Below are 15,802 nucleotides of genomic sequence, written 5' to 3'. Positions count from 1 at the left end.
GGCTTCACCAGATGTCAGCTCCTCACCTGTAAAATGGTGACACCCCTCCCTTTGCCAAGTACTGCAGGGCTGCCGCAGCTCACTGTCTGGCATGGACGGACACTGTGCTGGTGGAAAACAGGTATACAACACAGAGAGAGAGCTTCTCTCTGTGAAAAATACACTTCTGTTATGCACCCAAATGTCTGCATTACTGCAGTAGCTTACGCTGCTATTTGACTTGAGTGGGAGAACGATGAAGAACTCAACATGAGGACTTCTTCAGGAACAGAAGGTTGGGGATAGTAATCTTTGTGCTACATGAACGTGTGCTATATGAAGCACATTTCTCCCCTAGCCTGACTTCAGAAGCCGATGGCCCTCCCACCTCCCCACACCAACTCAGTAAGCCTGTAGAAGACCACAAAAACCTCTCACTTTGTGGGTTTTAAAAACCTTGTCGTGCGAAACCTATATGCCCAGTCCCAGGACTGTACTAGCTTATGAACACATAAGACCACTTCTCAGCAGGATGACTGCTTAGCATGATCTTTCTAGCACGTGTTTCCCCAGGAGGAACCAAGAGAAGACAGACATGTTTGTAGACGTGCCAGGCAAGCCGCAACTGACCAAGTCCCTCAGGGCAGCCCACCAGTGAGGACAAAGCCTTCTAAGAACTGAACAACCTGAACAAAGCACAGAAGAAGATGGGGGGTGGCTCAGAAGAAAAGTTTTGATCAAAATGTGTAGTTTCCTTCAGTCCCTCCCATCCTCTCTCCTGTGCTGTGTCTGACAGGTGTAAAAAGAAAGGCATATGCAGTCACCAATCACAGCTTTCTGTGATAACTGCTCTTCTCTGTGATCAGAGACAATCCTGCCTTATTTTTCCATGCTAACAACACCTGCAAAGAGAAAAAAAAAAAAAAAAAGCACACAATGCAATCCAGTTGCTCTTCCCATAAATTCAGTACTATTAAAATTGTTGGGTCTGTCCATCAAAAGAAAAAGACTAGCATACAATGCTGGTGCTAATATTCCAAGGCTCACTATCAGAGAATACAGATTTATAATAACATTACCACTGGCAGGAGAATCACTGACAGCTTATTCTAACATGGATGGTCTTTGAGCTGTTGACCAAAGGAATTACCCTAGGTCTCCCAGTGGAAAGCTGATTTCGTAGAAGACACATCTTCTGTGAAAACTTCCCTCACCTTGGTAACATGCTGTCCTGTGCTATCCCTATCAAGGAAAGTAGTTCCAGATCATTTAAAGCCTTTTAACTGAGTGCTTTGTGTAGGAACACACCTGATGCCTGTGCTGCAAGTGAAAACAAAGGACCTGTTCCACTTTTTGGAAAGTTCTAGACTGTTCTTGTTTCCTCCTCTTCAAATTCTGGCTGAGAGCAAGAGATGACAAAATCGCCCCTATGTCTTCGTGCAACTTGGAGCCTTGCATTTCCTCTCGCTGACTCACCTCCTCCAAATGGTGCCCATATAACCCTGCGAATGGATTTCACCCAATCCTCCATGTCATTCTGCGTGCCCGCCATGAGGAGGTACGTCTCATGATTAGCTGTCATCCGCTCTCGGTCTGCTCCTGCAAGAGAAGATAATTGCACTTTAGAAACCCTTTTGCTTGCCTGCCAAGCCAGCTCCTGCCAGACTGACTGCTGAAAGTGGTAAAAGCAGCTCCGTGGCAAGCAGACATGACACCAGGCACTGGAGTGTTTATCATCAGCTACGGCATGAAAAGAAGGTCCTGTAAGTATATTCCCCATCAGACAGCGAGGAGCTGTCTTGCTTCCAAAAGGAAATGAGAGGATAAATGTCATCGGTAAACAAAACCAGCCCCGTGCTGTTCCAAGAGCCACGGGGCCTGCACTCATCCGTAACCTGATATATGCACTGGAAGGTTTGCAGCAGTTACTGTACCACAACACGGAGAATAAATGCAGCCAGAGAGAAGTGTGCTTTGAACAAGTGGGGATGAGTCTGTTTTTGTTTTCAGGAACACTGTGTCACATTCCTGGCAATGACATTTGCTGCTCCCGAGCGTTGCTGGGAATCTCTGAGGAGAAGGCAGATGATGCTAGGAGCGGGCACAGCACAACCCGCTGCTTTGGATGGGTCTCATGAGGATTAGGAGGGAACACACTGATTTATTATTCCTTGTAAAGGACAGACCAGCACTGAGAAGGTTAAAGTCAGAACCTGGCTCACCACAGGTTTTCACACCTCTAGTACTGCACCAGTTCCCTCCTAATGGGCACTACGCTAGCTCAAGAGCAGATGGGGATTCTAGCCACTCTTCCAGCACTGCAGTAGGAACAAACCCTTCTAGAAAGACAGCACCAGACATTTTGAAGCCCTTTCATTGAGCCAACAGCATGTGCTAGATTTCATGCAAAAACTACAAATCCCACAAGTTTCTGTGCTTATCTCTTTACAACTTCTTCCATTCTTGATTCTGGTCATATATAACGCAAGTATTTCTGTTCTTGCCTCAGGAACGCTGCTAGTCTTCTGCAAGGTGTCACACTCAGTGGCTAGCAAATTCAACCATGGCTTCCTGGCACAACCATTATGAATAAACTTACTTGTATACACCAGGTTCTGCAGAATTAACCCACACGTCTGCAAAAATAACTTAAACACAGTTTTACAAACACAAGCCATATTTGCCTAGACATAGGCAGATCAAACTGACAACTCATTCTTAGGGTTTAAATCATTACTCAAAACTTAAATTTGAACTTGGAAGCAAATGAAACTCATCTTCTGCCAACTGCACCTATACATACAGCAAGCGTGTGTTCCCACACACAGCATCCCAAGGACTGATGCAGCAACCTAAGTACAATGCACGTATGCTTTAGGATGTATCACAGTTTAAAAGTCCGAAAAGCACTATTTTTCTTCTCTGACATTGTTAAAGGTAGCAAAGAACCTATTTTAGGTGCCAACACTACAGAAAAAACAGCGTGTTTTATTTTTTTTTGGAACATTTTCAGTTACTACCATAGCAACTGCTACAAAACAAGGGCCTTTTATGCTTCATTCCACCATTTTTTACCTTTCACGGAATAGGAGGATGAGGGTATGGGAAGGAGGAAGCATCAGCATTCCAAACAGCAGCACTCCACACCAACCCCGTCCAGCAAAAAGCACGTGGTCAGGCCCTGGAAATGCATACCCAGCCTCTACGTTTTTTTGGCCAAGCTGCATACAGCCAGGACAGATCTCACACTCAGAGAGTAGACATGACACACTCTTCTGAACCTGGTCCCAAATTCGATTTAACATCTAGAGTTCTTGACCTGGTAAGACCCAGAAACAAAGATACAAACAAAATGCCTCAAGATATTGCCTATTAAATGTAATAGCAATAAACATAGTACAGAGAACAAGCCTGTAACATAGCTGTGTCATTTTCTTTGCTGATAAAAATCCCATTTACACTACCATACTGTATTGTAGGTGTCCTTTTACGGACCAGGACCCTCTAAGTTGCTGTACAAAAAGATGTATTCACAGAAAGTAGAATTCAGATCAGAGAATAAAACAAGAGGTGACTTGATTTTCTTTCTAAATAGGGAAGAAAAGAAGGATGACAACCATAGCCATCTAATGACCCTCCTTCTTGGATGTCTCTGGTCATTCCATATGCTTTTAACAGTGTACATAGTTAAATTCAGCAGATTATGTGAGATTTACTCAGTCATCATTTTCTAACAAAAATGCTTTCTGGATAGCGCTCTCCAGGTAAACTGGATTAATCTTGTGAGTCTAGATATTAGATTTACAGTGGAGATTCCAGAGCAGTACTCTAAACAACTAACTCAAGTAAACACCCATTCAGCTAATACATAATTAATGTGTTTAGTTTAGCAGAGAAAGAAAACGATGTTTGGTTAGCTTTTCTTTTGGTCTAAGAAAGAAAAGGTTTCCTAACAAAAGAACTCCACCATTTTATATCAGTACCTGATTTGTCTCCTTTGTAATTAGACCCCTTTCTTTTACACCACAATACCAACTCTTGCAGAGTTCTTCTACTTACGCATTAATTTAGTTGTTATTCAAAAATTGACAGCAGCTAGTCTTAAACTTTGCTAAAAGATTTTGGGGGATACAATAGCGAGTTTAATTTGTGTATTATTGCAACTGTTAATTTTCTAGTGGGACTGTATTTAAAATACAAACCAAACAGGAGTATGGGGACAGACAAGAAGAAAGGCCCATGGTCTGGTAAAAAGTCACCTCAAATAACTAGTCATTAGTGAAACTTAAACAGAATAACAAGGGCCTTTCTAAATCTCAGTATGTCCACAGGATACCTCTGAAAGGTACTGCTTAAAATCTTCACTCTTGTTTTTGGTTCCATATATTACTGTAACAGCTATAATGGAGAGTGAGTAGATCACCTTCTCCAAAAATGAGACGTCTTATCCGTACCACAGATACTGGCATTAAGTGCCTCAACTTGAAAATGGTGCTGTGCGTGGAGTCCATTAGAGATGTGAACGCATCCTTAATCCTTTCCTATGGGCATGCAAACCATAACATATTTTACCTGTTTTGTTGTACAGCTCCAGATTATGCCTTTTCAAGTTCCCTTTCCTGCATCTGCAGTCCAAATACAAGAGACACACAGTGCTGGGGGTTGTGGCCTGCTTGTGGCCAGCCACCTCAGAGAGCTGGAACACGAATTCAGCTTTTGTTTCATCTTTCCCACTCATTACTTCGCAGGTGTCACAGGACCTGGAAGGAGCAGAACTCAGTGTACCTGATCAAAGAAGTTGACTCTGACATATTCAAGATGAAAAGCTGCTGTTCACACAACTGATGCTTACATCCTGTTCCTTACATCCTCTGGTAACTGCCAAACATAAGTGGATCCAGTTTGCTTCTCGAAACTACAATGTAATATTGCATTTTTGTTTGTACAGCCCCAACCACTCCATAATCTGTTTTGCTTTCTTGGCAGCATCAGAAATGAATTACATTTATTGAATAAATCAATCCAGAGCATCCATTTGGACTGGAAACAGTGAAACCGCACAATGCCATGGTGAATCGTCCAACTCAGAGAGGTCAAATTTCTCCCCCTGCCCCTCCTCCTGCACTAGCACCGACTTATGGGTTCCCAAATGCCACTCCTGCCTCCTCCAGCAGCTCGGTGACGGGTAAATACAGACTGCTGCTGCGCTTCCTGACCAGGACAGCCTGAGACCACTCAGCCCCATGCTGGGCGCAGCTTTGTGCGCCGAGCTAGCGCTGCTTTGATACAAGCGAGGCGAGGTATTTTAAGAACTCCTGCCAGCAACCGGAAAAAAACAATTAAAATACAGAAAGGCCAGTTCCTGCAGGGATCCACTCCACAGGGGAAAAGAAAGGGAACAGCCTGCGTTCGCTCATGCAGCACCACAGCACACACAGTCGGAAAAGCATAAAGAGGTGGTGACGGAGTTGAAAGGCGATTGTTTCCTGAAGTATCAGGCTCAACCGCTCACCTGCTTTGTATCATCTGTTGGTAAAATGCGAATGTGCACAGACATTTTGTACTCAGCTGGGAAAAAAAAAAAAAAAAAAAAAAAAAAAAAAGTCAGGCAATGTGTTTTGTTCTTGAAATCTCTTCCTGTCCAACCCAACACCTTTCTCCTGCCAGAACTCAAGAGGCTGAACTGAGAATCAATATTTGTTTGTCTTTTTAAAAGCATCTCTCTTACAAACAGTAGTTCCATCATCCTTGAGAATGAAACGTAAAGGGATTAAATTCATACCATCTGTTTAAAAGAGAATTTTTTCCCAAGAAGAACATCAAAAAGTAGGATCAATCTGATTTTTTTTTCTGAGCTGAGAATATCATGGCCAACCTCAAAAGAATATTCACATTCCAATAAAATAAAAAATAATTGGAGGCCAATTTCAAAGTGAAGCAGTTCCCAACTCCCTTCTGCATTTCGTTAAGCCACAGATTCTGAAACCCTCATTCTCAGCTTGGGAACTGAAAGATGGTGAAAAGCAGATTGGCATTACAGCACAAGCCACTGGGTTTTCTTCAGAAACAACCTCCTGCTTGGATTCTTCACATTTGTTTTCTAAATCTTTTGTTTCTCAGGAAAATGTTGAATAGAAAAATTTCAGTCTGGTAACATTTTCAATGAATACACTGAACATGCCTATATATAGCACTGAAACAGGAGCTCCTAGTTACTCATCAATTCAGGAAAAAAAAAAAAAAGAAAAAAAAAAAAGACATTTATAAGCCATATACATCCAAAAAGGTTTAGGAACTGATGCTTGGACATAAATTTCTGAAAATCTTGCCTGAGGGTCCCTCAGGGTTCTTTTTTTTTTTTTTTTTTAATCTTTCAGATGGTTCTGGCCCATCACCACTTCTGCATAGGCACACTAAATAATGCCCTCCTCTTCTCCTCAAACATCTTGTATCAGCTGAATCCTCACAGCTGTACCAGCCTTTAAGGTAGAAGACCTTATCAGGTGGAGCTGATATTCCATACAAATTCTTGGCAAATCACAACAGTTCACATCATCTCTGTTTTGCATAAACCTTCTGATTCTGGTCCCCTGTAGAAATAAGTGCCAACCCTCTGTGCAACATAGCAGGCATGCTCTCCTCCGTTAAGTGTACGATACTAAGTAATTTATAGTTCCTGCTCAGTATAGTTCCTGCTCCAGTCAGTATTTCTTTACAAGCAAAATAGCAATAATTACCACAGAATTCGTGACAAACTCCCAATATACTTGGTGTTCCTAAATGTTCTCTGTGTTGCAAATTAAGTGCATGGTAAGTGACATACTTAATGTGTTTCTCTGGAAAAGCTCATGTGCATTGACTTCATCAACTTGCACTTTACATCGTTTGTACTCAGACTTTGTAATCCAAAGCAGTAATCATCTCTGCAAAAGGCAGGGGCTACTAGGGTATCACGGACCAAGATGAACAACCTTATTCTCTTTTCTTGTCTTTTTTTTTTTTATTCCTAATGGAACTTCTTGTTTAAGAACGAAACAGAAATAATGATTACCCAACCTTGTTATTAACGCTAATCACTGCTGCTTTAAGCAAAGCTGTCTGACTTGACACACTGATGAGCTTCTAAAAGACTGTTCGATATCAACCCACACTAAGTTGATATGGGACAATTTGCCCTTCAAACTGCCCTTGAACTGTGAGGCCAGTTTGAGCACCAAAACATTTTGTGGTCATTCCAACTGGGCCAGCAGAAAAATCTAACTGCAAAAAGCTTGGTTGTAACATGGGTTGAACTTTGCAAAGAAAAATGAGGGAGCTAAGCACCTGGAGGTAATTGTATTTTAACAGGATTTTAATATCTAACTGGCTCTGGGATTCATTGAGAAACCTTTCCTTATGGCAAATGCAAATATGCTTGAGGCTTCTATTAGAGTAGGACAGACTTAGCAATGGCTCCATCTCAGGTAACTGATTTAAAGACATAACCGAAAGAGACACAGCTACTTGAACCTTGCAGCATTACTGAGCTGCGCAGACTGCTTGCTAAGCAGCCAAGCATATGTTCTTACAGCTGTGTTGTGGTGGAGGGGAAGGTAGGGACCAACGGATTTCTGCAGATCAGCTGAGGACTTAGTTCTGATGATGCAGATATAATGTGGGGCTTGCAGACAAAAGCTGGATTCCTTTTTTAACTTTTTTTTTTTTCTCAAAACCTTTATTTTGCATATGCCTGGCATTGCTTCTACTATTCTCCACTATGTAAAGCTTTACCAAGAATTGAGTACCCACTTAGTTCATCTAGGATGAAAAAAGGAGTATATAGTCGAAGACCCAGTCAGCCCTCTTTTTTTTTTTTTTTCCCCACATGATTAAGATAGTCTGGAGAACTGAGTTCTTCATAGCTATGCAAAAGCTCATGTGAAAAAAAAAAAACAAAACACCACCACCACCAAAAAGGAGAAAAGCAACACTATGAATATCAAAGATAAATACTCCATACTTACAGGAGCTTCAGCATTACTTCTGAAGTGACTGTTAGATAATGCATGCTGTATTTTCTCATCAGGGAAACCTGGTCCACTGAAACTCTACACAGAGCCTTGTATTTTCTGACAAGGTTCCATTCATTTATGTCTTTCATGGCACAGTTTCTCTACAGCATGTCTGTATCAACTTGGAGTAAAAGAGAGCATCCTGGAAGGGTCTCTAAGAGACATTATCAGAGCCATAAGGGGTGGATACTCCAAGAGCCAAAGGGAAGAGAAAAATCTCCCTGAGCTAGGCTGCAATGAAGAAGTTACACTCTGCAACTAAACAATCATGTCCTAGAATGCCTGATAGTTCTATATTCCACAGAAATTAAAGTACAACCTGGCAACTCTTAGCATTTCATTCATATTCACAAAAAGAAACAAACAAAAGAACAACAACAACAATAAAAAACACTGCTCAGCTTAGAAACTAAGAGGTTTAGGGATTCGTGTATCTTAGCTTACTATTTGATGATTCCCAAGATTTCAAGATTTGTGTTTTGAAGACCTTCATGGCAAAACTGAGTCCAAAAGTTTGTTTTTAGAGAAAATGGAAGCTGATAATTTAACATGTTGTCACTACTGCAGAACCTGTTTGAATCCCATCATAAGAGATGCTGAAAAAGAAGCTGAAACGTTTCACTTCCATATGAAGAAGAATACAATTGAGTCATACCGATAATTAAAACAAGGAACTTCTTGCCAGCTCTATTCCTGGTCCAAGAAAGACCAACCAGACTAGAAAGATCAAAGAGATACTAAGAAAAAAATCCCATACGCTTTGTAAGTTTTCAGTATATTAGGTGAAATACCTTAACTGGTATTCCCCTAATCTTTGGACAGATAAATCTATCTGGATGGCTAGGTGTTACAACACAGCAGTGGCCACCATTTGAACTTAATTTCTAAGCATTTTCTAAAATGTATTCCATAAAACTTGCCAAATACTGTTTTACTGTTCTGTTAAAACCAGGGCAGGTATCAGACCCACTGCATTACTCTGAGTGTCATTACACCTCTACAGCCTTGATGACAAGTAATAGAGGGGGCTGAGAAAGATAGACAAATTACAATTCCAGTTCTTTTACCCAGGGCTGTCCTGTTTATCTGCTGCTCTTGTCAGGCTCAGTGCTGTTGTGTCATCTGAAAGGAGATGGCCTGTAGACATGCTCAAATCCCCTATATGTTTTAAATGATTAATACCACCACCCCTGAGAACCTTGGCTTTGAAATACATTGTTATCAAACTCACTGTTGTTTCACTACCAAACCATATCAGGGGCCCTATTTAATTTCTCTTTCTACACAGAACTAATACACTTTCCTCAAGACAGCAATTAAGAAACTGCAAACAAGTCAATACTGAAGCTACTGCTTTTTAAATACCTGAGTATAAAGACACATTTTCTGCTGATAGCGTCCAACCTGATTTTTGTGTTAATCATCTTGAATAGCAGTTCTTTGCATTGAAGGTGTATTGGGTTTTGTGCATATTAGCTTTTAAGCATAAGGGCTGCAGGCTAATTTCAGTGGTTAAATGGCAAAAGACTGCTAACACAAGTACATTCCCTGGTGGGTTTTGTGCTCTATCACAATTTCCCCACTTGCAGTATAATCCTGAAAGACAGCAGGAGGTATTCAAGAGGGGGAGTTGCTTGCAGGAAGCTCTGAATCAGCTGCTGTTGGATACCTGAAAGCAGGCTCAGGAAATGTATTCACCATCTGTAACATGATGAATAGTCTGTACCAGTAGCTTTCAGCCATGCTGCAGGGCTACAACTGCACTATATGCCTATAAAGGTTTTACAGAAAAGCATCTTACACGATAAGAGCATGGAACAGTGCTATATACACGTGTTTTGTGTATTGCACAGCTACCAAAAGTCTTGTGCTAACATAATTATTGCATAGATACCTCAGCAACAAGCTGTGATGCTTGCTCATCAGCGGTCATAACTATGCTGAAAAATGTAAGTAATGAGGGAAAAGAAAGCAGTGAATTCAAGCCATCCCTCGTACATTTAAGAGCTCTTATTTTTCCAGAGTACTTTATCTTTTCAGGCACGCATCTCACTCTGCCTCTCTCCCCTACTTTTGCTGCTCTTTCTTTATTTGCAGTTTAAAATTCGCCTCTGCTTCAGGTGGATTTCTCTGTTAGCCACCTTATCCTCAGACACAGATCCCACTTAGTCTGCCACATCTGTTCCTCCTTCCCTTTCCTGTAACTAAGACGCTGGTGCCAGTGCAGTCAACTTTTGCATTCCCCCCTGACCTCGTGCCATTCCCACTTAAAAATCTCATCTCTCTTCTTGCTCAAGGCACACCGCCCAGAACATTTTGTTTACAGGCTGCACTGAAAGGCCATCACATCGTGTCGACCCCTCCACAGCTCTGCACTCCGCCAGCCCCTGAGCAGCGGCACACATCGCTGCCTCCCTGGTTAATCAGTGCCACGTGGAAGTCAGAGGCATGCTTGCTTCGCACTGCTGAGGATAGCTTGCAGCCTTCCAGAAAGAATTTTTCAATGTTGTCATCATCCTTGTGATATAAAATGCCGTCTGAACTGTCATGTTTGCTGTTCTATTGTTGTGACTTTCAGCTTTTTTCAGAGCTGTTGGTTAACGTTTTTTGCATCCATTAGTGAATCCACTTATTTATGTTCAAGTTCTGTGAAACTGCAACAACAAAAAACACTGTTCTACCTCTTTCTCAGCCATGTTTTGATGAAATCGCATTATTCTGCCTGTACAGTCAATATTGGAAATGAACTCACAGAATCAGATAGGAAAGAAAGGACAGATTTCCAGGATGCAAGTCAAACTTGTAAAGAGAATAAACAGCTTCAGTGCAGATGGTTGTAAATACACACCCTGGCACTAACGTGAAATTTTCTAATGCTGACAAAACACATGTTACAATATTACGTGGTCTTAACAAACTATTATCAGCGCAGGGAAGCAGTGAAATAATTGGATGGAACCGCAAAAGTTGCATTCAATATCACTTTTCAAAAAAGCTTCTCAGTCCTTGCCTCTTGTAGTGGAATTTCACATGGGTGTTTTTGCATCAAGACGTGGAAGATATAACTAAACAAAAAGCAGAGTCTGGCCACAAGAAATCCGCTCCTCTACATCCATCCTTTCTGCTAGGATTTGAGAGGTACCCAGTATTGATGAAGTTACAGAAAATGTGTTGGGGGACCCACTTGTGCATCATCACTTGCAAAACTTGTACCATAAAGAGCCATCCTATGAAATAATGAGTTCAGGAAAGTACAGATTAAAGCAAAGAGTCTTGCCAAATTCCATAAACAGTTAAAAACATTAAAACATTGTGGCTTTTTAGGGAAAATTTGGAAACACAGAGGATATAAAATCAGACTGTCAAAGCCTTATTCTTTGGACAAATTAATTAGACTATATCCATCTTTGTTAATTCCCCCATCCCAATTCTGACTTTTTTTTATTGTTTCCTGGGGAGACAAGCATCAGTGGCAAGAGATTTAATGGGTCCCTTCTGTGCTGCCATAGCTGATTTATCCTGAGAGAATACAAATGACAGCCAGCTTACAATTTTCTCTGACTTTCATGACACACCTTAAAGACAACTTACTGCACTCCTATCATTTGACAATAACAACCTTCTTTCAAGCTGGACACCCAAAATGACCATTGTGTAACTTTAAAATAAACAGAGAGATCAGCCACATATGGAGAAACTCTCTGTAGGTACGTACCAAAGAGAGAGGAAACAACCCACACGTGCATTTGCTGGTCTAGACATAGTGACCAATATAGAAAGATGCCTTGCAAGTAGACTGTGAAGGCTCTGCTTTGGCAAAAAGCAAAATCCTAGAGCTGCTGCTGCTGGAGAGGTGGCTGCCCTGTGCTACCAAGTGCTTTCTTTGCTTTTCAGCCTCACATCATGAACTGCGCTCAAGTGCAAGGAACCAACTTGAAATGGATTATTTTGAAAGGTCAGTTCCTCAGCACTTACTTGTTTGGCATCTGACCTTGAAGGAAGTTAAAACTTGTCATGATTTTAAGAAAGGAAGGCTCGATACCAGAATAAAAGTTCTTAAGCATACACCACCCAGGGACCGGGGGGCTTAACTTTAGCCATGGGCACATGAACTTCAGCGTGCAAGCCAGGATGCCCAGATACCACACCTCTGTCTTCCTCAGAGTCTTAACAGGAACAACACTTGAAGCACGTGCTCACCTCTGCTCTCAGCACGTGCACATTAAGCGCCCTGTTCCTCCTAAACATGGACTACCCTGAGCCTTCAGCAGCTACAAATCTAGGCGCTCTTTTATCCCTCTAAACATGCTGCTGTATGCAAAACAGAAGGGCAGTGGGGACTAGCACATCACAAAAATGAAGTTGAACAGATAAATTATTGTGTATCTGCTTTGGAAAGCAAGCCAAAAAGAAGAGCATTGCTCAGCAGGCAACTGTCCGGTACCCCAGGACAGTGAAATTGCTGGTGCTCAGCCACATATCGATCTGTCTTGTAGTTCTGTCTCATGCAGCAGCTGGGGTCATTGCTCCACACAGGCAAGAAAACACTGTTTGTTCTTAGATAACAGAACTGTTTTGCTACACAGAAATGTTCTTCTAATTTTACAGGGCAACGATTTTGTTAACATCTGGCAGTAAAGATACCGCGTTTCCAACAACTTTGAGGGAGAAGCAGCTTCACTTCTCCAGTGGAAACTGCACATGCTCTCCCCCAGGTTCTGAGCATGGTGCTTTCCAGTTTGCACTGAATTATGCTTAACTGTTAAGTACTTCATTTCTACACAGAGCAACTAGTTATTTCCTCTATTATCTGTCCTCTAATTAGATCACAGATAAAAATAATAGCTCGTGGTGGCATGTATACACAACCCAAAGGATACAGATATGCTAACTGAGCAAGTATGTATTATGCATACACATCACTTCATCATAATGCACTTGTTTAATAATGCAAAGCCATGTTCTTGCAGTTCAGAAAACAAAACAAGAGTAAGTTACTCAATGAAACTTGAGGGCTAATTGACACACACAGAAGAGCTAGCAGAGAGTTATGCCTCTGCATATCACCCTCTCGGTTATCTAAAGCAGCAGGAGGTTTTAGTTAGCAGCTCAGGACATTTGTTCCTCAGCTCCTCTGAAATCAAATGTCTCCAGGAGCACCATGCTTCCTAGCACTATTTTGGGCTATCAACTCAATGCAAACTCAGACAGAAGCAGCGCCGCTTCATGAATTATCAGCTCAACTCCTCAGTCCTTTAAATGTCTCTGAGTTTTCTCATTCAAGTGCAGCTTTCCTCCAGGAAGAGTCACCAAGCACCAGTTATCTGCAGAGCACAACAAGTGCTCAGTGCCTTGCTAACCTCCACACGTACCTCCGACACCAGGAAGCTCGTTCACTGCTGCCTACAGCTTCCCCTCAGAGGTACATCACCGGGCTCGTCACGGAGCGCCTGCCAAAGGCTCCGGGCCCAGCTGCTCATAGGCTTAGGTGGTTTCAGGGCTTTTGTGACCAACTGAGCTTTAACTTCTCAGAGTAGCGGCTTTGCCCCCAGATCCTCATTCCATCTGAGAACCCACAAATATGCTCTTATGATGCAGTTAAAAAAATAGGTCGGGTCTTCAACTAATCGCCACAAGCTTTTTTTTATGGCAAAGAACTGCCAGAGGGTGATTCATCTGAGCTATCTTTGGAACCTCTTCTAAGATGAGATGAATCACTCCGTGGAAATATCAGGTCTCTTCTGAGCTGTTCATGTGGACACCCTCACTTCAGCTTTCCATGCAAGTTCACTGACATGAGAGTGTCTGTGTGCATGCTTTGAGGGTCCATTTCTAGTCGCAAATGTTAGCTCCCTATTCCCTGGGCTGTTCTGGACTGCACACCAGCTTCCAGACGTGCACAGGCATGTGATCATTATTAGCAATTTCTTAAACAGCTAACGGTTGAAAACATATCCCTGAAGTGTCTACAGACTATTTATTAAACAAGAAATATCACTAACCATACCAAGTAAGTCATCCTTAATTAAGAAAAAGTTATTCAAGATGATTGTTTTAACAACGGGGAAAAAAAGTTTATGTAATAAAGTCATGACAGCGCATAACAAACATGAGATGGAACTATTAGACATTTCTGATCTATTTTTGGCACATTTCTTTAGGTCTGTGGAAAGAGTTAAACTCTGACGATGGGAAATGCGACGAAAATCAACAACAATCTGGCAGCTGCGAAGTATGAACCAAAGCAGCCACACACTCAGCAGGTGCCGGCTAACACCGGAGAGACAGCATCTAGCCTTAGGTAGTCATTTGAGCTTCTCATGAAGCACAGAGCCTGAAGCAAGGAAAAGTTAGAAACCTGGGGCAGTGACCTAAAGATGACATGAAAATATCTGCTGCTGACAGAACGGGAGAGAGGAATTCAACTGCCATTGGCTCCTCTGGAAGATTTACTGTTCATAAACACCACATGCAATGTAGGCTGAAACCTCCATCCAAAGATGGTAGAGTTTCCCAACGTATTACTGCCTAATAAAAGAGCACGCTCACGGTAATTTCAAGTTAAGGAAAAAGATTTCAGTGACAGTTAACAAGATTCTCTAGCTGCACTGGAAGCTACAAAATCATTCCATGGCAAATTATGTTCTTTTGATGAATTCCTAAGTCCTGTCACATTCTCTGACAGCTTATAAATTCAATCAAAGGGTTACAACTCATTATCAGGTTAGTATACACTATGGGTGCTATTTCTACATGGAGGCACGTACCGTTTTTATTGTGATGTGCACTACAGACAGACCCAGCAAGTGACTGACCTTAAACCACACAGCATATCTGTCAGAAAGTATTTTTGTAAGACTAAGAACAGAAATTATATGATAAGGTAGAAGTTGGTGAGAGATAACTATTTCCCAGCAAGATGATTAAATTTATCTCCAAAACCTCCTATTCCAAATATAGTGGGAACTGCAGGATCACTTATTGGGACATACATGGAATTTGCCAAAACCTGGGGGATATTTTGGAAAGGTGTCTCTGGTATCTCAGAAACACTCTTCCAGAATCAATGACAGGTCAAACTGGCAAGTATCAGCAAGCACATGAGGGCACTGCCTCTCACAAGGTTTCCCACATAATTTCTAGAAATCAAGTTTTCCCAATTAGGACACAAACTCTCTGATGCTTATCCAAACCAAACAGCTGAACCCATCTGAAGTGTGCTGAGGCACACACCGAGAGGGGACGTGCCCCCAGGAGTGGGGTGTTTTAAGTGCCACAAACAACATACCGGCAGAGCCGCGCTCACATGCGGAGCTCAGCAGAAATGCCAGGCACAGCACTTTAAAATGACTTTCCCTGGTCTTATACGGATTAGGCAGGAGCTGCCAGACAAAGCTAAGTTCTCTATCATGGTAAGAGACGAGTCACTTCTCCCACGTGTCACAGAATAGGACTGGATTCTAGGGTCAATCTATCAAATGTAACTCAATTAGCACCCAGTTCAAAATAATTTCCTCCCTTGCAGTTCGCTTTATAGAAAGAAATACTGAATTTAGCATTGTTTTAGGTACTCACAGAGAGCTACATTGCACATTTGCAATCTAGCCGCAGGCCAGGAACAGCAGGGGTACAGAGCAGGCTGTGGGAATGACCGCTCCTGCACAGCAGTCAGGTGCAACAGCAGTCAGGTGCAGCAACCCTTCCGCGAAGGGCTGCTCGGCCAGCAGATGGAGGAGAGATGGAGGAGAGATGGAGGAGAGATGGAGGAGAGA

General features: G+C 42.0%; 1 protein-coding gene across 4 annotated transcripts in view; it reads right to left on the bottom strand.

Annotated features, from left to right (window-relative positions):
• ARHGAP24 (Rho GTPase activating protein 24) overlaps positions 1-15,802 on the bottom strand; it is a 175,780-nt gene that overhangs the window by 34,210 nt on the left and 125,768 nt on the right. For 3 of the 4 annotated variants that reach the window (XM_035323637.1, XM_035323642.1, XM_035323639.1), the window contains one exon: positions 1,456-1,578. The exons of the other annotated variant lie outside the window; for it this stretch is intronic. In XM_035323637.1, the coding sequence (XP_035179528.1) occupies positions 1,456-1,578 (123 nt within the window). The remainder of the gene's footprint in view (positions 1-1,455; positions 1,579-15,802) is intronic. 4 annotated transcript variants of the gene reach the window in all.

The sequence above is a fragment of the Oxyura jamaicensis genome, chromosome 4 (assembly GCF_011077185.1).
Source record: "Oxyura jamaicensis isolate SHBP4307 breed ruddy duck chromosome 4, BPBGC_Ojam_1.0, whole genome shotgun sequence".
NCBI classification, from domain to species: domain Eukaryota; kingdom Metazoa; phylum Chordata; class Aves; order Anseriformes; family Anatidae; genus Oxyura; species Oxyura jamaicensis.
This window is presented reverse-complemented; position numbering and strand designations above follow the sequence as displayed.